General features: G+C 28.9%; 1 protein-coding gene across 2 annotated transcripts in view; it reads left to right on the forward strand.

Annotated features, from left to right (window-relative positions):
• The window catches only part of LOC129912154 (protein-tyrosine sulfotransferase), a 107,736-nt gene that overhangs the window by 62,125 nt on the left and 19,009 nt on the right, over positions 1-26,602 (forward strand). For both annotated transcript variants that reach the window (XM_055990284.1, XM_055990283.1), the window contains 2 exons: positions 25,108-25,348; positions 25,486-25,665. In XM_055990284.1, the coding sequence (XP_055846259.1) occupies positions 25,108-25,348; positions 25,486-25,665 (421 nt within the window). The remainder of the gene's footprint in view (positions 1-25,107; positions 25,349-25,485; positions 25,666-26,602) is intronic.

Consider the following 26,602-nt stretch of genomic DNA (forward strand, 5'->3'; position numbering starts at 1 on the left):
TACTGCAAATTTAATTTTGTTTGAGTTATTATAACTTTGGAATCTCATTTGCATTTCAATGACAGAGACTTTTTCATTTGCATTTGTTTTTCTCTTTTTGTTTTTTTGTTTTTTTTTTTGTTTCATTTTGAATTGATTTGTGTTATTAAGTGGGAGCTGGGAGGACAACAGGAATAAAAAGTATTTTTTTTTTTTGGTTGATGGGAAGAAGCAAATTAGTCCTTGTTTTGTTTGGTTACTTGTTTTTTATTTATGAATTTGTGTGGGAGGTTTTGAATAATTTATTCATTTTAAACAAGTTTAATAAATTATAGAATTTTGTCATTGTTTTTTGGTCTTAAATTTATTTTGTTAGACTCGTCTAAGGATTCTTAGAGGTCAATAAGTTGTTTATGTCTGTAGGCAGCACAATTGTCAATTTCGTTTTTTTTTTTTTTTGTCATCCGAGGAAATTCTGCCCACCCACACAATTTGTATGTTTGGTTATGGCTTAAAAATATTATCTATGTAGTAGATTTAATTATCGGGAAAAAATAGCTGCGGGGGTAAGATTATCCATTTTTTTTATGGAATTTTATGCGCTAGTTAAATTATAAAAGCTTTAAATATTGTGAAGGAGTAAGGATTGCGTCAGACCAACAAATATTTAATGAGGATAATCTAATATGGAAATATCTTTCAGCGTTTAAAATATTGGAATTTCTATTTTAGAGCATCAAGCCATACCTACCAATACATTTTTTCAACACATTTTTTTTTTTAATAAATCTTATTTTCGGCTATTTTTTTAAGTCGAGCGAGTCGACCGTATTTGGTATGCCATCTTGAAGGAATTATTTTTCCACATATTCAAACTAAATTTCAAGTAAATTCATTGATCCGTTTTAAAATACGTAATTTTTTTTTAATTTTTTTTTTTTTAATTTTTAAAATACTGAAACGTTTTCGTACAAAAATTTTCATTTCAATATCCTCAGTGATTTGCGAGAGAGTCAGAAATCAAGCAAACGGTTCTATTGCAGGTAACTAGGTATCGTTTAAAACGGTCTAAAAAATATTTTTTTTTATCAAAAGTGGCACCTTTTATACCACACCGTACGTAGGTACCTACATTAAGGTGAGTCGTTTTTGGGTTTTTTTCGAATTTCAAATCGTAATAGAGCGGAAAAGTTGTGAATGGTGGAGACTAAGAAGGGGTTAGAAAAAAATCAAAATCGGTTAATATCTTCAATCCGCGCTTTAAAGCTTGAAAAAATATTAAAAAAATGGTATTTTTACAAAGAAAATTTTAACACCCTAACATCTTTTTTTTTATAAAATAGCTTTAGACAACCTTTATATTAGCTAAATATTAAGTAGAAAAAAAAATTGTTCAAATTGGGTAAGAACTTCCGGTCGCAAATGCGGTTTTGAAATATGTCGAAATATGGCAAAATTCCTATTCGTACCAAAGCACAGTGGTACCGGTTTCTAAGAAGGGCGGCCATAGTTGATTATGGTTAGGAAAGCAACAAAATATACTTGAATATGTGTGAGAATATATTTTTTTAGCAATAAAAAATGAATTAATTTAAAAACAATTGTTTTATAAAGAAATCTTGTATATATTTAATAACAAAATGTAAAAAGAAGCCTTGAATCTACATACAAACAAATCATAAGTTATTTTTTAAAATTATTTATTTGGTTTTTTTTTTTTTCAATTTCAGTCATAATTTTTATGTTACATTTCAGATTTAAAGCTTGCTTGATATCATATATTTTTATAAAAATATGTGCAAAAACTTAAGGAAAACATAAAAACTTAAAAAAAAAAAAAATTTTTTTGAAAAAGTTTTAAATATGAGAAATATGGGTAAAATTGAAACAATGAGTGTGAAAGAGTCAGTCGTAGCCCGTCGCACTTATTCGCAGACAGATTAAATTGTTTAAGAAACTACACGTGCTAGAGAAAATTTATGTATATGAATCATGTATTTATATTGATGACAACATAGTTAAAAGTTTCAGTAAAGTGAGAAGAAAAACAAAAGTATGGAATTTGAACCTGTCTTTTTATAGTCTGTTTTTTATTGAAAATTTTAAATAAAATAGAATTGTAAACTCTTTAAATAAAGTACATACCTTCAACTTTAAGTTCCATAACAAAAAAAAAAACTTTAAAAATAATTTTAACCGAAAAATACACTTAAAAGTTTAAGTTGATTCGGGACCAAAAATGAAGCATTGAAATCAGACTTTTTTCGACAACTTTTCATGGTCGATATGAAAAGTTCCGTTATTTTCTCAAAATGTCTGTTATGCTATCTTAAAGAATAGGCTTTTTATAACAAATATAACTAAAAATGACGTCATTATATTGACATCGATATTTCGGCCTATGGCCTACTACGGAACCACTGTGCAAAGTAGTAAAAAACACTATTATACCCTTCTTATGCTATTTCTTGGATTTTTTGATTAAATTAGCACATTTTGTACATATTTCATATTTATTTTTACATAAAGTTGATTATTTTGGCGTTTATATTTGGCAATTATGTTTTTATGAAAATAAATATGAAATATGTAAAATATGTGCTAATTTAATCAAAAAATCCAAGAAATAGCATAAAAATTGTATAAAAGTGTTTTTTACTACTTTGCTACATTTTGGTCTTTGTTTTAATTTTGTTTTTCATTGAATATGTACAGTTCTAAATAAATCCAAGAGCGTACATCTTTTTGACACCAATTTAGCTAAATTTCTAGCTTATATTCAGTTTTGTAAAAGAAAATTCTATAAACGCTTATTCTGTCCGCCATTTTGGAACCACCATTTTGAAAAAATAAAAGTTGGAAGATTTTTCGTATTTCTCATACTAATATGCTTCAGTGTCCCAAATTTCATGACTTTTCGTCAATAAATGGCTGTGTAAATGATTTTTGACGCCATAAAGCACCACTGTGCGACGAGGAGAATGAAACATAGTCAAATCCCTCTTGACCAACAGATTTTCAAATCTTTAACGAATTCATAGCATTCACTGATTGTGTCAACTTCATTTTTATTTCAAATTTGGTAAAAATAATAATTTACCAAATATTCTAAAATATTAAAAAAAATCGTAAAAATAGGAATTTTGGCATATTTCGACATATTTCATAACCGCATTTGCGACCGGAAGTCCTTACCCAATTTGAACAATTTTTTTTCCTACTTAATATTTAGCTAATATAAAGGTTGTCCAAAGCTATTTTATAAAAAAAAGATGTTAGGGTGTTTAAATTTTTTTTGTAAAAATACCATTTTTTTAAATATTTTTTCAAGCTTTAGAGCCGATGCGCGGATTGAAGATATTAACCGATTTTGATTATATTTTAACCCCTTCTTAGTATTCACCATTCACAACTTTTTCGCGCTATTACGATTTGAAATTCGAAAAAAACCCAAAAACGACCCACCTTAACCTACATGTATTTTTTTAATCAAAATCTCTAGAGCCGTTTCCATTTTGTCACATGACAACTACAGTTATTTTGGTCCTAAAAATAAAATTTCAGTTTCAACTCTATTGAATAGATAGTATAGGCTAGGCTGTAAACCAATATATACAGACAGACAGAATTGCGGAACTCACTTTTCTCAAATTCTCTTGTCAGACTGTTATCTCGAGTTCGATTTTTCTTACGCATCCTAAACTAGTCCTATTGTATTTATACCGCAAGTAAAAAATAATAATATTCTATAAAACTAAAAATTTATTTTTTCGATAAACCAAATTATACTTTTTTAGTAGATTTTAATATTTTAAATTCGAATCCGAAGTCATATAAAATCTATGATTTGTCATTTAGCCCAGGGAAATTAGTAATTTAAATCGCATTTTTCGCGGGACAAAATTTTTTTCATGGAATGTGTTCGGGTGGTTGTCCTTATCATAAAAGTCAATTTGTTGGGAAAATTGGAGGTTGGGAACAGCCGCCATCTTGGAAAAGAGATTGGTAGCGTTTTTATTGAATAGCTCCATTGTTATTCATTTTAACAGAAAATGACAAAGGTAGGACTTATTAACAATAAAATTATCTAAACAATGATATACAAAACAATTCCGTGAGTTGATTAAATAAAATTTTATAGTTGGTCAAAGTGCGGGTTTGTATCGCAAGGTTGGGACAAAATGACATTTTTTCATATATCTGACGAACTTTTGATTTGTTTGGATAATTCTTCAAGAATGAATTATAGTACTTATAATTACCTATAAAATGAGCCCACAATCGTTATTGTCACCATCGTATTGTAGAAGTAATCTAACTCCGAAACTCTCCATGTACTAGTCAAAAGTGAGAAAAAAGCTAGTTTTTTGCTAGTAGGCCGAGAAAATTTTGGGAGTAGAGGTATAACCAAAATATAAGTACGCAGTTTTGCTGCCATACTCGTGTTAATGTCGATTTCAAAGGTCTGACAACTCTAATTTTGGGCTTTATACGGTTTTTGGGGGGTTAAATAACGTAAGTTTTCCAGCTAACGTGAATGGGCTAAATTTATACTATTTGAAATTATAAATATAAAAGCTGATGCTCTATTATTTTTCCTAAATCTGGACACCTTAATCTCGGCTATGGGGTTAATAGAACTCACGATATAAGCTTTTTTAACTAACCATATCAGGCTTTTCAATTCAAATAAACAAACAAAAATCGAAACAAAAAAGCCTCTAAAACATAATCGTATAAACGGCTTATATCTTGAGTTCTATTGGTCACATCCTCAAGATTGGGGTGTCTAGATTTAGGAAAAATAATAGGGAATCAGCTTGTATATTTATAATTTCAAATAGTATAAATTTAGCCCATTCACGTTAACTGGAAAACTTACGTTATTTAACCCCCCAAAACCCGTATAAAGCCCAAAATTAGAGTTGTCAGACCTTTGAAATCGACATTAACACGAGTATGGCAGCAAAACTGCGTACTTATATTTTGGTTATACCTCTACTCCCAAAATTTTCTCGGCCTACTAGCAAAAAACTAGCTTTTTTCTCACTTTTGACTAGTACATGGAGAGTTTCGGAGTTAGATTACTTCTACAATACGATGGTGACAATAACGATTGTGGGCTCATTTTATAGGTAATTATAAGTACTATAATTCATTCTTGAAGAATTATCCAAACAAATCAAAAGTTCGTCAGATATATGAAAAAATGTCATTTTGTCCCAACCTTGCGATACAAACCCGCACTTTGACCAACTATAAAATTTTATTTAATCAACTCACGGAATTGTTTTGTATATCATTGTTTAGATAATTTTATTGTTAATAAGTCCTACCTTTGTCATTTTCTGTTAAAATAAATAACAATGGAGCTATTCAATAAAAACGCTACCAATCTCTTTTCCAAGATGGCGGCTGTTCCCAACCTCCAATTTTCCCAACAAATTGACTTTTATGATAAGGACAACCACCCGAACACATTCCATGAAAAAAATTTTGTCCCGCGAAAAATGCGATTTCATGCCCATATTTTGACTAATTGCCCTGAGCTAATTAAGCATATTAGTAGAGTAACTAAAGCAAATTATTCGGGAACCCGGCCGAACAGCTCTGATTTTGAAGATTTTTTTTTCAAACGTTGGTAATTAAAAATACTTTAAAGTCTATAGATTAAAAATTGCCGGTGTTGCCGTATTGTTTTTTTTTAAATTAAAATTAATTTTTTTTTAACAAAACCATTTTTTTTTGCTTAAATTTCATAAAACAAATTATAGCAAAAGATTCTCTAGGTAATTTAATTAAAATATATAAAAGGCAGTAAGGGACAATCTTCCATCGTTTAAGCTTTATATGCAATTTTATCACAATCTGACTTCAAACACAAAAAAAATATCTTGAAAACAACAGCAACACCTACAATATTTTAAAATACATTTTTAAAAAGCCAGAAGCTCATTCTTAACTCTTAAATTTAAATCCACTAAATTTAATCAAGACTTTTTGAAAAAATGGTCCTCAAACTCAGAATTAAAAAAATATGTTATTAGAAAAATTTAAAATGACTTTTTTCCAAACTTTTTCTAATAAAATATGAATTTATTTAAAAAAAATTTTTGGCCATAAATATTATCAGTTGAATTTCGAAGCAAAAAAGGTAAAATATATCACACTTTTCACAAAAAAATGAAAAATTACTTCAATTTCAATGGTTTTTTTTATTAAAACTGAATTTTTGCATTGAATAATTAATTTTCTCAAAGCCTGTGGTAAATAGGAACTTTAAATTTTTGCTATATAACTTTCAACAGTAAGGGTTATTATTAAATGAATAAAAAATAATTTTATGTTTAGATGTTGAACTTTAAAAAAAAAATAAGTTACATTTTTTTTCAAAACTTTTATTAAAAAAAGTTCTTCGAAAATGAAATACTTTTTAATTTTTTTCATAAAATTTAATACATATTGACAATTCCTTTTATAATTTGAAATCATAATAAATGCGGCCAAAAACAAATATTACGACCAAGTTTAAAAAACGACATGTTAAAATTTTTTCAATAATTTTTTTTTCAAAAATCTGAGTTCAATTACCATTCTTTTAAAAGCCGTTCATTCAATTAACTTAATTTTAATTTTACATATATGACTAAGCTTCTAGCTTTTAAAAAATGTATATTTGAATATTGTAGGTGTTGCCGTTGTGTTCAAATATTTTTTTTTGTGTTTGAAGTCAATTAATAAGAAAATTGCATCTATCGCTTGAACTATGGAAGATTGTTCCTCACTCCCATATATTTTTTTTCCTTGAATTTTCCAGACAATCTTTTGGCATCAATTAATTTATGAAATTTAAGAAAAATTTTTGAAAAAAATTTGTTTTTGTTCACAAAAATCTTCAATTAAATTTAAAAAATCAAAACGGCAACACCGGCAATTTTTAATCTATAGACTTTAAAGTATTTTTAATTACCGACGTTTGAAAAAAAAGATCATCAAAATCTAAGCTGTTCGGCCGGGTTCCCTAATATTGCCAATTTTTGAGCTTTAGTTACTCCACTATATATAATGTACATATAAAAATGTTTTAGTTATACCAAATCTGGTTATTTGTATCAAAGGCACGAGGCTCAGAAATGAATTAAAAAAAATATGTAACGTTTAATTCCTCACTAACAATAAATAGTTAAGTCAAATCGAATTTTTTGTCTTAAACATATAATAACTCTTACTCGGCCAGAGGCGTACGCTGAGCTGCCAGGACCCCGTGGCAAGTATTTAATTTCGGGCCCTTTTGGAGACTCTCGAAAAGTACTTGTTTTTCTATCAACATATTGTATTTATAGCCCAGTCATTTTAGTCATTTTTAAGCCCAATCTGCGGAATAATTCCTACTGGGCTGAATTTTGGTATACAGCTTAATGACGGCTTTGTTATGAAGATGTGAAAAATCGACATTGATATCGTGTCCGCGTTAAGAGTTATAGGGGTCAAAAGGTCACAAAAACTGGTTTTCCACGATTTTCAGCAAAACGGTAAGTCTTATCAAAAGTTTTCAATGCAAGAATTGTAGACCAGATTATTATATATAAAAAGTGTCATGACACTTTTTTTCCTAAGACCCACCGTTTCTTAGGTATAACGATTCAAAAAGTTGAAGTTTAGTTATAATCGTCATAATCCTATTCGTGAAAAAAACTCCTAACTGAAAAGTTCCTGAAATTTCATTAATTTTTTTAACTTGAATTTCGTTCCTCAACTGTTAAGAATATGGGGAAACCAAAAAAAATGGAAATTTTCGCCATTTTTCCGATTGGGGCCCTTCTCCCGAAACCATTTCCCTGGGAATTTTTGTTTAGAGTATGTCTGAAAATATACAGGGTGTGCAATAGAGAATAGACAACCCTAAAACGGCTTATAGCTACACTTATGATTGTTCTAAAAACAGATAGAAAAAAGTTCTATCGCAACCAATTCATAAGATATGGACTTTTTTTCGTTCAGTGTATTTTAAATTTTATCATCTTATGTTTTCGTTCACTACAACCACGAATGAATGAATTTTATTTATTTCTTTTTTTTATAATTTTCTACAATAATTGGATGAGTTCATAAACACTTTGAAAATTTCATAGCTATTGCACATTTTCGTAAAAAAAAATTTGAAATCTGTTTTTTGATGCAAAATGTAAAAAAAGTATTTTATGAAAAATTTTAAACACCTGTGGTATAAAATAAATCTATAGAAACCTAATTGGCCAACTTTCTTAAAAATATTCTCGTCTAAGGAGAATATTTTTAAGAAAGATGGCCACCTAGGTTTCTATAGATTTATTTTATACCACAGGTGTTTAAAAATTTTCATAAAATACTTTTTTTACATTTTGCATCAAAAAACAGATTTCAAATTTTTTTTTACGAAAATGTGCAATAGCTATGAAATTTTCAAAGTGTTTATGAACTCATCCAATTATTGTAGAAAATTATAAAAAAAAGAAATAAATAAAATTCATTCATTCGTGGTTGTAGTGAACGAAAACATAAGATGATAAAATTTAAAATACACTGAACGAAAAAAAGTCCATATCTTATGAATTGGTTGCGATAGAACTTTTTTCTATCTGTTTTTAGAACAATCATAAGTGTAGCTATAAGCCGTTTTAGGGTTGTCTATTCTCTATTGCACACCCTGTATATTTTCAGACATACTCTAAACAAAAATTCCCAGGGAAATGGTTTCGGGAGAAGGGCCCCAATCGGAAAAATGGCGAAAATTTCCATTTTTTTTGGTTTCCCCATATTCTTAACAGTTGAGGAACGAAATTCAAGTTAAAAAAATTAATGAAATTTCAGGAACTTTTCAGTTAGGAGTTTTTTTCACGAATAGGATTATGACGATTATAACTAAACTTCAACTTTTTGAATCGTTATACCTAAGAAACGGTGGGTCTTAGGAAAAAAAGTGTCATGACACTTTTTATATATAATAATCTGGTCTACAATTCTTGCATTGAAAACTTTTGATAAGACTTACCGTTTTGCTGAAAATCGTGGAAAACCAGTTTTTGTGACCTTTTGACCCCTATAACTCTTAACGCGGACACGATATCAATGTCGATTTTTCACATCTTCATAACAAAGCCGTCATTAAGCTGTATACCAAAATTCAGCCCAGTAGGAATTTTTCCGCAGATAAAACCTAAAATTACTGGACTATTATTTTTTTAACTCCTAAACAAAAAAAATCTGTTTGTCTAAAAAAATTTATTTATTTTTTTGGGACCCCTATTTGTTTGGTTTTGAAAATGATTTAAGGTTCATAATTCTACTTTATATTTCGCATTTAAGAAATTCATTTAAATTTTCTGTGGCAAAAATTAATTTTTATTCAGGGGTCTTATAATGGTATGAGGCTCCCAGTAATTAAACTTTTAAAGTAGATCATATGGCAAAGATCTTTAAGAGGATATTCATCCCATGGTATCATTTATTCATTTATGCTGACCCTGGGTGAGCTCGTTGTTAGAGCTTTTACTAATGGTAAAACATTTTTTCCCAGAAAGTTAGATTAGGTATTTAGAAGAACTAAGATGAACGTCATTGAAATATAGGTATAGAAGTGAAGACAAAGAAATTATTTTTATTTTTTATAAAGTTTGTTTTAAGTTTTACATCAGATTCTCACCTAAATAACCTCGTTCTAACTGGAGTCAAACAATAATTTTTTTTAATTCCGCAGAGAAATATTTGTTAACATTTTTACACTTTTTTTCACAAGAGCTCAAGACCCCATAAAAGACTCCATATAAATACTTACATAAAGTAGAAATATGATAAGATTTCGACTAAACACTAAAGAAATAAATTTTCATCAAAACATCTGTTGTTAACCTTTGAAAAGTTAAAAATTCAAGGAATTTTTGTTCTTACTTTATGTTTTACTGCCATATTTTCGTATAGCAAAAGCATACCAATTTATCATCACAAAAAAGAGAATTCCAAATCTTTTGAATTGGAAAACATTTAAAGGAACCAAGTCAAAAAAAATTCCACAAAATAACTTAATCGCACAGAAAACACAAACACACACTACTCATTGTCTGCAATTCGGTTCATGACCTTAATCGATTGATATCATTTCAAAAATATTACTGCCACAACTTCATTTGTTCTCACTTTCCTCTGTCATATAGCTTTTCTTTTGCCTCTTGTCTCTTATTTAAAAAAAAAAAAAAGTTTAAAAAAAACTCCAGAGACAACACCAAAAGAATTGCATTCAATCCACCAGAGTGTATTCAGAAAAAGGAAAATGACAGAAGTATTCAATACAATCAGACAACCAGCAACATGAGCATAAGGAAAGGACGAGCGAGGACGAGAAAGGATTTCAAGCTATGTGCTATGACACAGCGAGAGAAACGTCGGATAAGTCGAACAAAGGAATGAAAATCGTAGTTTTATATCGTTTTTTGTTCCGTGTTTTCCGTTTTTATGGCTGTTTTTTTTTTTTACTCTGGAGTGTCGAACAATGAAACAACCAAAATCAGAACTCCAGCCGGACTATCGTCTCCATGACTTTGATGTATTTTTTTTTTATTTTGTTTCTTCTAAAAAAACTCGCCAACATAGTGGACATATGTTCACATGCATCCTTTACATTGAAACCACCATCCGTCGGCCATCGCCGCCGACAGCCACCATTGTCCTATTGTGAAAGTTCCGTTTCCAGACATGGCAGGATTTTCAAAGTGATTTTGAATTTGAAAATTGAAGAAAAACCAGTTCGCCAAAATGCTTTATTCCGCTGCTTGTTTCTTTTTTCCGCTTCTCTTACTTTGCCATTTTTATAGATAGAAAAAGAAAAGGTGGAAACGAATGTTTTTTCTTTTTCGACAAAAAAATAGAAAAGAAAAGTAGGATAACGATGATTTGGAAGTTTTTTTTTTGCTTCTATTTTCACACTATAGACCATGACACAGAGTTCTAGAAATAGCAAAAAAAACTGGACAAAAAAAAAAACAACAGAAATACATTGAATGAAAGAAAAGGACTGTCCTTTTGTAAATAGCCCCCGGAGGTTGACACGACACAAAAAAAAATGTATATTAAAGATCCAAAATAAACTACGGTTGTATAAATGACCGAAGAAGGTTTTCTAGTTGATCATCCAAAAGGGACGTTAATTTTTTGTTTCTTTCCTTTTTTTGTTGTGGATCCAAATAGATAGTCACCCTAATGACTTGGTATTGTCCTTTTGGTGTTTGATAAACGGCTAAGGCTTTCGCATTTTGCTACAAGAAAAATTAAGGCGAATATAAGGAAAAGAATGTTTATGCTTTTTTCTTTGATTGTCCGGATATCATTAGGGAACGTGTGTGCGATTTGAGATTTTGTTTGTGACCTTTTATAGTGACATGTATGTAAGTTGTTTGTTGTTGTATATTTTGTTTGTTTCATAAAAAAAGGCATCTTAAGGTACCTTATATAACCGTTATTTTTTGTTCAGATGTTTTTTTTTTCCAAGAAACTGGGTATACTGGGGCTTTCACAATGTAAAACTTTGGTATCTATTTCTAAAAATATAACGTTTATGTTATCAATTAAGGATGAGATAGTTTCAAAGGTCAAAGTTCAAAGCATTATTGACATTTATATAGTAAAATTTAATAAAGTATACCAATTTAAAGTATCATACAGCAGTTTTAAATCTAACGCAATATGAATTATAAGAGATTCAATATCATCTACAGTGCTGATCGACTGAATTTAAATGTTGGCCGTGCTGGTCTTAGAAATAGGATACCAATTTTTATTTTGTTTAGTAGATCTATCTAAAGGTTAATTTTTACAAAACTTTTTTGTACACTCCTTAAAGAGCTGAAGATATTTGCAAAATTTCAAAATTTCAAAATTTGCTATCAACTTTTACAGTTTTACCGAATTTTTAAGTAAATCACTTCAAAAGTATCCGTAGTTTATCGATATTTTGTAGGGAAACATTAAAAATTAAGTTGCATCGGGTAAGCATAAAAATAGGGACTTGAAACTTGGAGAACATTTTTAGGTAGGTACTTTATAGGGCAAGTTTCCCTAGAAGAGAAATTGAAATTTAATTTTTAAGACCAAAACTAACGGTACCTACCTGTCATATAACAACGGAAATAGAAAAGTAACTTTTTTTTCGAAAACGGCTTTTACCATAAGAGTCAACTTTTCAAATACAAAAAATATGTTTTTATTACCCTTCTTATTAACGGTACCTGCGATAGAACGATTTTTTAGGTTTCTAAATACCTCGTAAATGATTTATCAAATTTCAACCAAAATTTGTATACAAAAGCTTTTAAATAACCGTAATATTAAAATTTTACATAATTTGTTTTTTTAGAAATTTTTATATACCTACAAAATTATTTTTTTTAAAACAGCTCTAACGATTTTCAAATTTTTTTTTCTTAAAATTCCTTTTCATACAAAAAATCAGATGACATACTTTATTTTGTGATTAAAATCATTAAAAACGGTGTTTTGTTAATTAAAAAAAAAAAAAACAGATTTTATAAATTTTTTACATTACTGGTGAAATTCCTTTATTAAATTAAAGTTTAATTTTTTCTCTTTTTTCCTAGAAAGCTTTAAAATAGGAGCTATTTTTAAAATAAGACCAAGTACGTTCAACCGAGTCGTGCATTTTATTTTGTATTTATTTTGCATTAAAACTCGTTAATATTTAAAATAAGGGACATTCTTATGTAAGAGTAGGAAATATTTTTTTAATAGAATACAAAGTATTTCGTTTTTCTAGAGTTTGCCCGATGCTTGCCTTTTTTAACCTTATTAAAAAAAATTTAAATCTTATAAAATAAGTAATATGCACTTTGATTCACTTATAACTTCAAAATGAATCAATTAAATAAAGTGGTTGATGGTTTATTTAATAGATAATATTATTTTCTCTTAATTTCAAATTGTTATTTCAAAAACTCGTATATAAATCATTAATTAAAAAGTCAATAAAAATTCCGAATTTTGATATCTTTAAATTTATCCTTCTACTTTTAATATGAATGATAGTAACAAAAAAAGTCCTACTATATTGCATTGTATGTATTAAATTATAAGAAAATATTAAATTAGACAATTTTTCTTACTTCCAGCTTAAAGGAAAAATGTTGTGATTTCTTTTTCTCATAAATAGAAAATTGCTGATTATCAAAAAAAAAACATGATTTTCATTCACAAAATAATAATCCAGATCAAAATTGATACCCCTACACTAAAAATTCAAATAAAACGTGTTCAAAAGAAATATTTCGATAAAGTTAACCAACAAAGAATAAAATTTATTATTAAACTTCACAACACGATGACAGGAAGGACATTTTCCAAAGTCCTTTTTTATTTTCCATTATAGGTTTCTATTTTGTTTTTTTTTCTATTTTCTCCTCGATATAATGTAGGTAGAAAATGTTGATCGAAATTCTTTAAAATAAAAAAAAATCATTATTGTTGGATGCTTCTGATTCACCAAGTCTATGATGTTGTCTATCTCCACAGATTCAAGGACTTTGAGTAAAAAATTTCATCATAAACTGATAACTTGATAACTTTTCTGTTTCATGATGATTTTTTTTTTTTTTTTTTCGTTTTTTGCATCATCAAATAGCATCGTTCTATTTTTGTATAAATGCTTCCGGGGGGATGGATTTTCACCACACTTTTAACATCTAATCGAATTGACCTCAAACATCGAATATTTGTCCTCGACGGTTGATGGCACGGAAGAAGAAAGATAATAACGAAAAATAAAAAAAATAAAAAACGACTTGGACTAACGAAGGCGGAACTCTGCAGGATGAGAAGGAGTCACAAGGACTATATAGTCAATGGAATATTATTACCCAGGAATATTGAAATATACATACAAATATTCGTTGTATATGTCTTATTTTCTTATTCCAAAGATAGAACTCTGCTGATTTCATATTCGCGTATCTTTCTTCGTTATGAAACAAAAATAAAATCTCAAAGGTTCAAACAAGAAACACAGACAAAAAAAGAAAATATAAGGATTCTATAAATTTTCATCTCGCTGAACTCAACTGGAACTGCATCCTCACCAGAAGACGCGAAGAGTGGAAATCGCCCCAAAACCAAAAAATAGAGGGATACAATTTTCTTCTAGGACATCGATTGCTTCCTGATCTAATAAAATGATGTCGTGATGTCTCGTTTTTATGTATTTAAGCTATTTACACTCATATTCCGAGGGAGAAATATTATTTTCAGAAATTTTTGTTGGAGCTATATAAATGGAGGGTCTTTAGCAAAAATGCTACTACTACCGACTTCAAGAGGAATTCTTAATTAATTTTTTTTTTTTTTTTTCTTTTATATTTGTTTTCTGTTTAAACAGAAGGAATTTCTATTTGAAAGGATATGATTGAAGGAAATGTTTTCAAGTGGCAGTTTGAGTTAAGTTTATAGTTGGATGAGTTATTATTGATTTTATTGCATTATAGTACTCTGTTTGCATGGAAATGGGGGAAAAATTGAAATTTTTAAAATTTTATGTCGTTTTCAGTTTAGTTCAAAATGATAATTTTATGATTAAACTTTCTAAAGGAGTAGGAGGAGGATTGAGAGGGATAATTTTTAAATGAGGACGAAATTATTTGCTTTTTTTTCTTATTATGGGAACAGATTTATGAAACATTTGCATTTTACGGTTTTTTAAATAAGTGGGGTAATTTTATTTGTGTTATATACCTACAAATATTTCAATAAATATTAAATCGAAAAATTCATTTTGAAAAGATAAATAAGAAAAAAAAAACAACTGAAAGTTTTGGTTCCTTGATATAATTATGTTTTAATTTAAAACAACAAGTGTTTGAAGACTTTAAAAATAAAATATAATGAAAATAGGATTTTGTGCAATTTTTTCACTTTCTGTTTTTCTCAACTTTTAAATCTGCATTGTAATCCTTAATAAGATAGAGAGCAACACAATTCAGTTACTTGAAAAATTTAAATGTAGTTTTATGATATGCATCAAAAAATTTAAATTTTCTAACATACCAGCAACTAACCATTTTCATTATACATACTATTTTTTACGTCTTTGAAACTATTGTTCAAGTTCCTTAAAATTTGGTACGTACATAAATCAAAATATAATAAATTCATTTTCAAAGAAAAACAAAAAAAAAAAAAATTGAAAAAAGGTCTCACGATGATATGCATAGTTCTATACAGGGTGTCCTAAAAGTAATGGCCCAAAAGAAATGTGTTAAAATACCAAGGGTCATAACAATTTGGTGACAAGTTCATTTTAATATTTCATTACAAATTTTTACGGTTTTCGATTAAATGCAGTTCTTGTAAAATTTGAACTAGGCTTGTATTGAACACCTCTATAAAACATGTTTTCTAGTTTTTGAGAAAATTGAAAAATAGGAAAATTGCTTTTTTATCAAATTTTTATTTTTTTGGCTGTTTTGCTTACCATTATCCAAAATTAAAAACCAAACTCTACTGTGCATAGCCTGCTTCGACTCCAAGAATGGGCTTTATTTCCATTTAAAATTGTATCTTAAAAATAAAAAATAAAAATGATATTTAGAAATTGATTATTTCAAAAACTATTGCTTGAAATAACTTTATTTAAAAATTAAAATTAAGTGCACAATTTTTGCTTTTGAAAAAGGTATCATTGATAACTGTAAGTGTTGCAGTTGTTTTTTAATAATTTTTTTTATAATTTTAAGTAATTTTTTTTTAAATTACGCATACACCACAGTGACCCGAAAATATTTTAAATTTAAAGTTAAAGAGATACCATCGCAGAAATGATATAATTTGGAGATAACTCTACTTAAAATGTGTAAAATTCTTTAACAAATATGTACAGTGCTGTGAAAAACATTCCGGATTTTTTGTCATTTTCATCACATGAAATTTTATAACACAAAACTGAAACAAAATATTGTTTTAATATTTTTTCTAGACTGTTAATAAGGAATTTGAACACAAAAAAATGTTCTTTAGTAGGTACATTCAAAAATTTTAAAAATTGAAAAATGAAGGAAAGTCAGAATTTCGTCTGTGCAAAACTAACCGGATTTTTCAAGGATTTCGATTCTCGGTGTTGAGGTAACGGTTTTAAGCGTCATTTCTGTAAATTTTTTTTATTGTGGTGACAAACAAAGTTGTTAGCTTTGTGAATTGTATAAATTATTTAATGGAATAACGGAAAAAAACGAATTATAGTCTAAAATTCGTTACTAAATCGTAGAACACATTCAAAACGAAATAAATTAAATGTTATCCCTTTGGGATCAAAAGTAGAAAACAGAAAAATCAGTTGAAGCAGATCACTTGGGTGAATGCCATAAAAAAATATCCCTTAAAACTGATAGGCAAATAAAGAGTTCTTTGATAAAAGATCCGTTTGCTTAATCTGCCTTCAACATAAAGTACAATAAGGAAGGCTTTGAGAGATTTGGTCTTAATCTCTTACCGCTCGTCATTCCTTAATACTAAGCATTGTCTAAAAAGGTAGGCAATGAAAGGATCTTAAGAAACACATTAAATTTAAAAATAAAAATACTTCATCATGGTTGTATTTAGAAAAAATCATCTGAATTGGTCGATACAAAAACGGAAAAATATGTTTTTCAGTGATAAAAACAATTTTAACTTGTTCTGTTCCGATTGTAAAGTGTCAGCCAGACGCTCAAACATGGACATGTTTGAAACCAAAACAATATATGCTCCCTACCGTGGAGCACAGCAGGGGATCATTGATAGTTTGGGGTTTTTTTTTAGCTGCAGGCTCTACCCCGTTACACCAAATCAACGGAATTATGGCTCATTTCCAGAATGGAGAGATGTTGGAATCGATAATGACTCCATAAAAGGAGAAAGAAATGCCTTTACATTGGCTCTTCCTGCAAGTTATGAAGCCAAAAATTCTTAAAAGCTCGTAAAACAGTAGTTCCGGGAAGACAATACTCTTGGCTTGGACCCGATTGAAAATTTTTGGGCCATCTTTAAGTGGCAGGTAGAGAAGAAAAGCACACCTCAGCAACTAACGTACTTGGAGCTTTGAAAAATGACCAGGAGCATATTCCTAGTTCTATTTTATTTAATTTGGCCGAGTGCAAGCCTCGTTGGTGCCGAGCAGTTATCGAAAACAAAGGTTTCTGAACAAAATATTAACTTTGAACATAAACATAAAAAAAAATCCGTTTAGTTTTTCACAGCCGAAATTCCGGCTTTACTTCATTTTTCAATAATTAATTTGTTTGTATGTGTTAAAGATTATTTTTTCTGTTGAAATTGCTTAACTGATATATTAACGACCTAGAAAAAATACCAAAACATTATTTTGTTTCAGTTTTGTGTTTTAAAATTTTATTTGATGAAAATGACAAAAAAAATCCGGAATGTTTTTAGTAGCACTGTATACTCGTTATAATTTTTCAAAATGTCTATTAATTTTTCTGAATAAATCAAAATCTAGAAAATATGATTGCATTTTGGCTATGGATATGCATCTATAAATTTGTTTTTAAGAAATGGTCAGTAAAAAAGTTTAAATTCTAAGGATTTTAAAATGCTTGTTTTCTAAAAATGAACAAAGAGCCCAGTAATAATAGACAAAAAAAAAGAGAAAAAAAGAAAAAAAATTGTAACAGGCTGGTTTTTGGTATACTGGTTGGTATTGGGGTGAGTAACAATCTGTTAAAAGTGCTTTTGAATTAAAAAAATCTGCTATTGACGTTTCCCAAAATACAAACATTTTCTTGATTTCTGACGTACTTGTAAACGACTTAACAGAATTAAACAAATATTTTCTGATTCTTATACAATTATGAAAGTTTTTTTTATTTTTTATTTAAAAAAAGTTATATGTACATATGTAATAATAAAAACGATCAAAATATTCTTTTTCTAAAAATGCATCAAATAAAAGAAATCAAGATGGGTACCTACTGCTATGGCAGCTCAAATTCACATTTTTCTTCTTTTGATATAACTAACACGCTTAAGCCTTTTTTTCGTATCTTATGGCTCAGTTATAGCTATCAGTGAAATCCATCGGTAGAAATTTTGATGAAATAAATTGAAAACATATCTTCACTAATTTTTTCTAAAAGAATCAATTCATTTTGTATTAATTTTTTTACACAAATTCTTTTTTTAAATTTTACTGATGAAGTTGCATATTACTGAACTGACTATCAAATGCGAAAAAAGTTCCATTTCGTTTTACCGATGAAATTCCATTTTTTTTACTGTTCCGGTGCCATCATTAAAAAGTAACTGATGAAATGAACAGTAAAAATAAGGAAACAAAATTGTTTGAATTCAAAAAAATTTTAAGACGAAATATAATTTTAATTATATTATTTTAATTATATATTTATATACCTATGTAGAAAGAAAACGTCTACTATTTTAATTTCACTCAAAAATATAAAATCACAAAAAGTTGCGGGTGTAAAAGAAATAAATTGCACGACTGGGGTCGCACGTACTTGCTCTTATGCTTAAAGTAACTATAATGTTAAAGCTTTTTATTCAAGAAATTTAAAATTTGATATTTTGAAGAAATTTCATAAGTAGTATAAAAAAATTAAATCTGTTTTTATAATTAATTAAACTCCGTTTTAAATTATCTTAAAAAAAAAAAAACAAATATGCCATTTTATTTCTTGTATAAAAAGGTATTTTTAGAAAAAAATTTTCGAAAATTGTAGGAGCCGTTTTTTAAAAAAATAATTTTTTATGTATACAAATTTTTTAACATTTTTCAAAAAAAAAGTTGGTATGCCATTTTGAAGAAATAATTAATTTACACTTAAAAACTAAATTTCGAAATTTTTCGTTCATTAGTTTTCAAAAAATTGATTTTTCAAAAAAAAAATTTTGAAATATTTTTTAAAAAACCAAAAATGCGTTTTTTGAAAATTTTCTAAAATTTTAATATTATCTTTACTTACATACTTTTGTATAAAAATTTTCATTTAAATCGGGTTAATGTTGTACGAGATATTCAGAAACGAAAAAAACCGTTTTATGACAGGTACCGTTAATAACGGTACAAAAAATATTTTTTTTATTTAAAAAGTTGGCTATTATGTGTAGTACTACACACAAAAATTTTAATCAAAATCGTTAGAGCCGTTTTTGAAAAAAAATTACTTTTCTATTTCCGTTATATGGCAGGTACCGTTAGTTTTGGTCATAAAAAAAAAATTTCAATTTCCCCTCTAGGGAATCACCAAAAACTGCTAACTACCAAGTTTGAAGAAAATCACTTCACTCATTTAGGCTGCAGCTCTAGATAGAGACAGACACACAGACAGACAGACAGACAGACAGAATTGCCGGACCCACTTTTTTGGCATTCTCCATCATCGTAATGTCATGTAAAATTGTTATCTCGAGTTCGATTTTTTTTACGAATCCTAAACTTGCCCTATAGTACCTATATCGCAAGTAAAAATGATGAATATAGGCTAAAAGCACTCATGATGCAAATGAATAAACATAAAGTCAATGCAATTTATTTAAATGTCAGTTTTCGAAATAATAAATCAGATGTCAAGTTTTGTAATAATTTTACTTTTACTTAATACGAAAGAAAAAATTGAACACAAAAAAAAGAGCCAACTGAATTATGATGAAAACATAGAAAAGAGGTCAAATTAACTCGAGTTTTTTAAATTGCTGAACAAAGTTAAGAAAAAAAAATTAATACCGATATTTCATCATGACCTGGTTTATCTGAGACTTTTAGTAAAAAATGTCAAAATTTAAAAAAGCTTATTTGTTCTACAGTACAATCCCCTTAACAAAAATGGCAACTTTATAGTTATTTGAAATTCGTTTCTTATTCATTTATAAAAGAAAATATTAAGGTTAAAACCACCTTCTTAATTATTTCTTGAACTTTAATCTTTAAGGACAAATCCATTTATCAAATCCGACTTTCAAAATAGACCTTCGATGTACATATCTAAACTTCAACAAATAAAAAGAATTAATTGAACTTCAAACCAATTAATTTAATCCAAAAGTAAGAAAAAAAAAAAGAAACTAAAATTTTCAATTTGTCTCCATTATAGCTTTGGTAATGGGGTTCACATGAAAAATCCTTCTACATCCTTAAACGATCCTTAATGCAACCATTAATCAAACCCTAAGACGCCATGGAAGAAATTTTTCTATTCGACTCAACACGACTTGACAAAAATAAAAAATAAAAAAAAAAAGTATTACGTCAACATTGACACTTAAAATCCGTCCTCGTTTAAGTGCAAATCACCTTCATTATTTGAGATGTTTTTTTTTTCGTTGTCGTCCTTATATTCATGCTTGTAAAGTAAACAATTTCGCATAGGTCCTTCGTTTTTTATGGAAGTTGTTAAATTATATAGAACATGCACTATAAATTTTACTTGAAATAAGTGTATATATAGTTTGGCACCAGCCAGAAGCAGCAGCAGCATCAGCTTGAAGCTTCTCCAGCAGAGCCACCATTCCGCCACTTATACACTCTATACTATACACACAGAGTTGCAAATTGTATAATTTTATTATGCGGATACTTGTTTTGATCAACTTCTATCGTATAACGAGGGTTTTGTTGCGCAAAATTTACAAGGACTCCTTCTCCTTTTTCAGAATATAGATGCGAGGATGCGAGTGATATATATGTAAAAAAAAAAAAATAGTAAAAAGGGAATTTCTCACATCGTCATAAGAAAAGTAATTTTAATTTAACGCCATTTTGTTCTAATAAACACACAGAGCAGAGAGAGAGAGTAAAAGATAAAAAGGACCTTTTACTAAAATTGTCGTTAAGGATATTACACACAAAAGGAAAGATGACTTTCTACAGGGAGTACTTTCAACAAACATAACTAACAACAATAATGAGCGGTGGGTGATGTTGTGTTGAATATAATAAAGAGCCTGCCATTTGGATTTGGAGATTGGACCAACGCAACACCAAACCGGAGGGTATACCAAGACATGACAGTTCCGTTTAAGTGAACGGCACTCAAATTATTTTTATTATCTACGCCCCCAAGTGGAATGTGCGGGCATAATTTGTATCTCACTACAACATGTCCTTTCTAACTTACACATCATATACCTTCTACTATGTTATTTTTTTTTTGTTTTGTAGCTAGTAGCTATTTGAGTTAAGGGACAATTTATTTATGGGGCGTTACTTTGATGATGTTTTTTTTTTTGTTTTTTTTTTTTTGGGTTGTGAGGGATTTTTAACAGACATGTTGGGACCTTAGGTTGATTACTATAATGGATGTGAATAGGTAACTAGCTACTTGGGGAAATATGTATATTAGTTTTATTATGCTAGAAATTATTAGGATAATAAAGTCACTCTCTCAAGGGTTTAAAATAAATTTGTAAAAACAAGCATTGTGAATTTAGTGATGGGTATTATTTTTTAATGTTTATAATGTTTGACCTATAGAAGTCCAGTGAGTTGGAAGTTTAAGGAGAAAAGTTTTAATGTAGTTTTTTAAGTACCTACACTTTATGAATTTTAAGCAATTGCATAGATTTTATAGCGGGCTTTGAGCGCGGGGACCGAATCAAGTAGTTTCGTAATGAAAAAACCTAACTCCACCACCTACGTACTGTACAAAGCGAGCGAGAACAAAACACTTGTGGGAGATCGTTTGCCGACACCAGCCACCAGTAAGGGAAGTACAGTAATCTCAGTTTAAATTTTGACATGGTTGTTTTTAAAAAATTGTAATTTTTTTTAGGTGTCGTACAACAGTAGTTCAGATATGCTTTTAAAGGTGAAATGATAAGCTTTCCAATGATATAAAGTTTATTAAAAGTTGTTAAATAAAAAAATTAGCCAAATCGAAATGAAAAAAGAAAAGTTTGTTTTTTTTCGATTTTTTTGATGAAAATTGATTGCATTGAAAAAATTCCAGCTTTTTTCTAGATTTCGTTTAAACATGATTAAGATGATATAAAATTTATTATAGATTGTCATGTAAGAAAATTAACAGTATGATGTGTAAATAAATAAAATGCACGACTGGGTCGCACGAACTTGCTCTTAGAGTTCAAGTTGCTTAAGTTTTTAAAACTTTTTATAAAGAAACTTGGTAAATTTAGGTATATAAAAACAAAAAAAAAAAAAACAAATAAAAAAAAATAAAATTCATTTTTCAAAAAAATAAAACAATATCTGAAATCAAATCGCCCCACAAAACAAGTACGCAGTTTTATTTGATATATTAAGGTGCATTTTTAGAAAAAAAATTTCAAAATCGTAGAGCCGTTTTTTAAAAAAATAATTTTTTATAAATATTTTTTTTTTTTTTAATCCAAAAATTATTTTTTTCAAAATTTTATTTTTGGCTTATATGTAAAGTATATAGGTAAATGCTTTTGTACAAAAAATTTTGTTGAAATACAATAAGCAGTTTTTTTCTTCAAAAGATAGACCTCGTTTAAAAACTAACATTTGAATTTTTTTAACAAAATCGTTGGAGCCGTTTTCGTGAAATTAAACTTTTCCGAAATTTTTTTTATGACAGGTACCGTTATTTTTGGACCAAAAAAATTAATTCCAAAAACCCCTCTGGAGAGCCTCCAAAAAATGCTACATACCAAGTTTGAAGTCAATCGGTCCATCCGTTCAGGTTGTAGCTCCTTATACAGACAGACTGACAGACAGACGGACAGACGGACTTCCGGGACCCACTTTTTTGGCATTCTCTACCATCGTAATGTCATGGAAAAATGTTATCTCAACTTTTTTTTTGTACGAATGCATAACTTGATATATAGTACCTATATCGCAAGTAAAAAAGTTACTTTTGATTAGCTTTTTTTTCTGGAAAAATGTGTGATTTCAAGAATTCATTTTTATACTTCTTACAAGAAATATACCCTTTAGTTATGGTTTAATTCTTTAGAAGAAAAAATATAAAACTTATTAAAGGTATATGACTTTTTTTGTTTGAGTACTTTTGCATATACAAAAAAATTGACATAATGAGAAATACTTATTTTTAATTAAATTAATTTTAATTAATTTTTTTCGCTTTTTTTAAATGTAGTATGTAATGAGTTTCAAAAATTATAAATTTTCAAATTGTGCCTTGATTGGGCTTGAGCTTGATTTTTCCGAAAAACTAGATTTAGGCTCCCACCCAGTGCCTCCCTCTACCGTCCTATGAGAAAAATTTCACGATTAATTTTATTCATTTGAACTGCTACCTCTTTTTTGCATTTTTAACCCATTTTTATAGACACAGAAAAAAAAAAGTTTCCTTGGATTTGACTTACATGTAAAAAACACGAAAGCAGTGGTGTAGTTCAATACTTCCATAATTAATTGATTTTTTTGACATTATTTTTAATAGATTACTTTCCTTTTGTTATTTTTAAAAATCTTTATGGTCAACAAAATCTCGTTTACCCTACTTATTACTATCGAATTATGCCGAAAATTAACTTGTTTTAAGAATGTGGTTAATTGTTAGAAAAAAAAAATATAGTAATAACATAACCTCGTAAAATTTTAAATTACAAACAAAAAAATATATAGATTTTCTTAGGATTTCCTAAATTCTTTTTTTTTTAAACAAAGGCGTTTTTATGACAAACGGGGTCTGTTTTAGGCGACTTGACCATTTTGTATTTATACGAAAAACTTTATAAAGATACCTCATTTATTCATTTAAAGTTGTGATTTCTAAATCCCACCAAAATCAGATTTCTAAAGTAGTTCTTGGTTTGGTTTTATTCTACGTTAGAAAAAAAAGTAATTTCCCTAAAGTATTTCTATCGGATTACGAAGCCTTAATAGACGTAAGGCCTTTTTGAGAGCAAAAATATACTCTCCCAGAAACACACCTCCCTTAATGGAGAAACACCAAATTAAAAACACCTTCACCGTTACCCGCAGTAGGTTGGAAAATTCATAGCTATTGAATGAAGGTCTACCATTCTATGGTCGCTTCTTAATTATATTTTCAAAAAAATTTTACCCAAAACTTCCTTATATATATATACAAATCATGTCTATAACCTAATTAACACTCCCCTTAGCACCTTCCAAAAAACAAGCAATTTTCATATATTTTTTTCCCACGTTTAACATTTTTTTTTTACTTTTTTATGAAACAGTATCAATTTCCTTTTATGTTTCCTTCTTCTTCTAAATCTCTTTGGAAAAAATTTAATAAAGAATTCATTTTGAGAGCAGCACACAAAGTAACCATTTCTTCGGTTTTTTTTTTTTTTTTTAATCTTCAAAGTTTTTGTCAAATATTTAAGGTAATTTACTTGAAATAAATGGACATTCTTCTAGAAAAAAAAAACAACCCTCAAGTCTCTCTCTACTCTATACAACTTGCTGAAAAAAAAAAACATTAGCCTATGCCTCCTCAACTGAAATGAAACGCACATTCACCTTTTAGGTCACAGTTCATAACTTCTCATTATCACAAAATATTAGAAGTGAAACTGCTCGGAAACTTTTCTCAAGAACCTCCAATACCACCGTTGTTACTGCCATAAAGCCTTTGCAAAAGAATTTAATGTGAAAACTTCTTTCTCGCGAATGAAAAGTTTCCTTGAGTAAAAATTATATACATTTTTTGAATGAAAATAAAAGAAAAGAAAAATGAGAAAAAAAAGGAATGATAATGGCTTTCGGAAAGAAGCACACAATCATCCTTCTTCTGCCTATAAGAAATACAATGCTACTACCATGACAACGACCCCCAACGACTACTAACTGAACTGACTACGTGATTCGAACATCTAGACTCGCATTAAGTTTATAGTAATGAAAATGATGGCCTCATCTTTCCGCAGAAAACAGTGCTTCGTGCTTCATAACGGAACTCAATAGAAAATCCATTGTGGACAGAGAGTCTTTAAGTAATTCTAGAAACCTGAGAGAGGTTTATTCAATTTAAAATATGACACAGACACAAATAAAAAAAAAAAATAAGTTTTCACTTTTAAAATTTTCCTTAAACCCTCCATTCTCATCCCACCCGTTATCATAACCATTTTTTTTATTCTATAACCATTTTCTATTATTTGCAGATGTGGCCAAGAGACACGTGTTATACCACGAATCCTTCAGCTTCGATCGCACTGGCTGAAATCGGAGAAGGAAAGTTTACGGCTCCAAGAAGCCGGTATCACGAAGGAAGTCATGAATAGTGCCATTGCACAATTCTGCTTGGAGATTATCGCTAAGCACGGGGAGCCAGCGCCACGGTTGTGCAATAAAGATCCACTTACTCTTAAGATGGGTACCTATGTGATAGAACTGTTTCCAAATGTAAGTTCAAATTTAATACGGCTATGGCCTCGGCCTTCATTTAAAAGGTGGAGGATGGTGTAACGCTCACAAAAGTTAACTGGGTCGATATAACCATGAATTTGGTTTTTATTTTTTTCATTTTTATATTTCTTTAGGCAAAATTCCTTTTTATGGTTCGTGATGGTCGGGCGACAGTGCATTCAATTATTTCACGGAAAGTCACGATTACTGGATTCGATTTGACGAATTATCGCCAGTGCATGGCAAAATGGAATCATGCGATTGAGGTGATGCACAACCAGTGCAAGGAAATAGGGAAGGAGCGTTGCATGATGGTGAGTCATATAAATGTGTGTGTGTGTGTGAAAAAGATCGATATTAATAAATTTAAAGTTTTTTTAGTAGTTCGAATGAGATTTAAGTAGAATGATTGTTTTTATTGCATGAAAGTTGATACGAATGAAAAGAAGCAAAACCATGGTGACATTGATTTTGGCCTGATATTTTGAACGTAGTTCATGAAGTTTACTGAATAGAAGCACTAAAAGCAATTTGATAAGAATGATGTGATTATGTAATTGTCGATTTAAAAAAAAAAAATATTGAAGTCAAAGACGATTAAACATGACTTTAATCACCACAACACTTCCCAAAAATGCTGAAAATATAAATTTGGGCACATGTAAATATTTTTGTGTGAAAAATTTTGTGTAAAAAGAGTTTATCTAACTGCCAACTCATAAATTAGGACAGAATAATTAACAAAACAATTACTTGATGTATAGGTAGAAAACAAATCAAAAAGACTGTCTCATTTTTTGCCGAATATAACTGGTGTGCCCCAGGGCTGCGTTCTTAAGGTCTTTTGTTTTAAATTCATGTAATGAATCCTAGTATTACCCCAAAGTGCCCGATCGGGCCTTTTGACTTACAATTTTCTATTTTAGACATTAGCCTGGGGCTATTTAAATGGCATACCAATCTTAATTTAGCAGATGTTACGAATCATATCGCCCCTAAGTAGTTTGGTTTTTAATTTTTTACATCTTATAATAGCCCAGTTTTCAAGAAAAAAAAAATCACAACAAAAACATTACTGTTAAAAAAAGAGCCAAGTTATCCTATGTTGAAATTATGCTGGCACAAAAAGTATTGAGATATAAAAGTGTACCAAGTTCTAAAGTTTGGGTTCAAATTCGTATCAATAAAATTTTGATTGCTTACTTGACAATTTTTGTTTTAAATACCGATTTTTAAAGTTATTTCAAAAAT

The sequence above is a fragment of the Episyrphus balteatus genome, chromosome 2 (genome assembly GCF_945859705.1).
Source record: "Episyrphus balteatus chromosome 2, idEpiBalt1.1, whole genome shotgun sequence".
NCBI lineage: Eukaryota > Metazoa > Arthropoda > Insecta > Diptera > Syrphidae > Episyrphus > Episyrphus balteatus.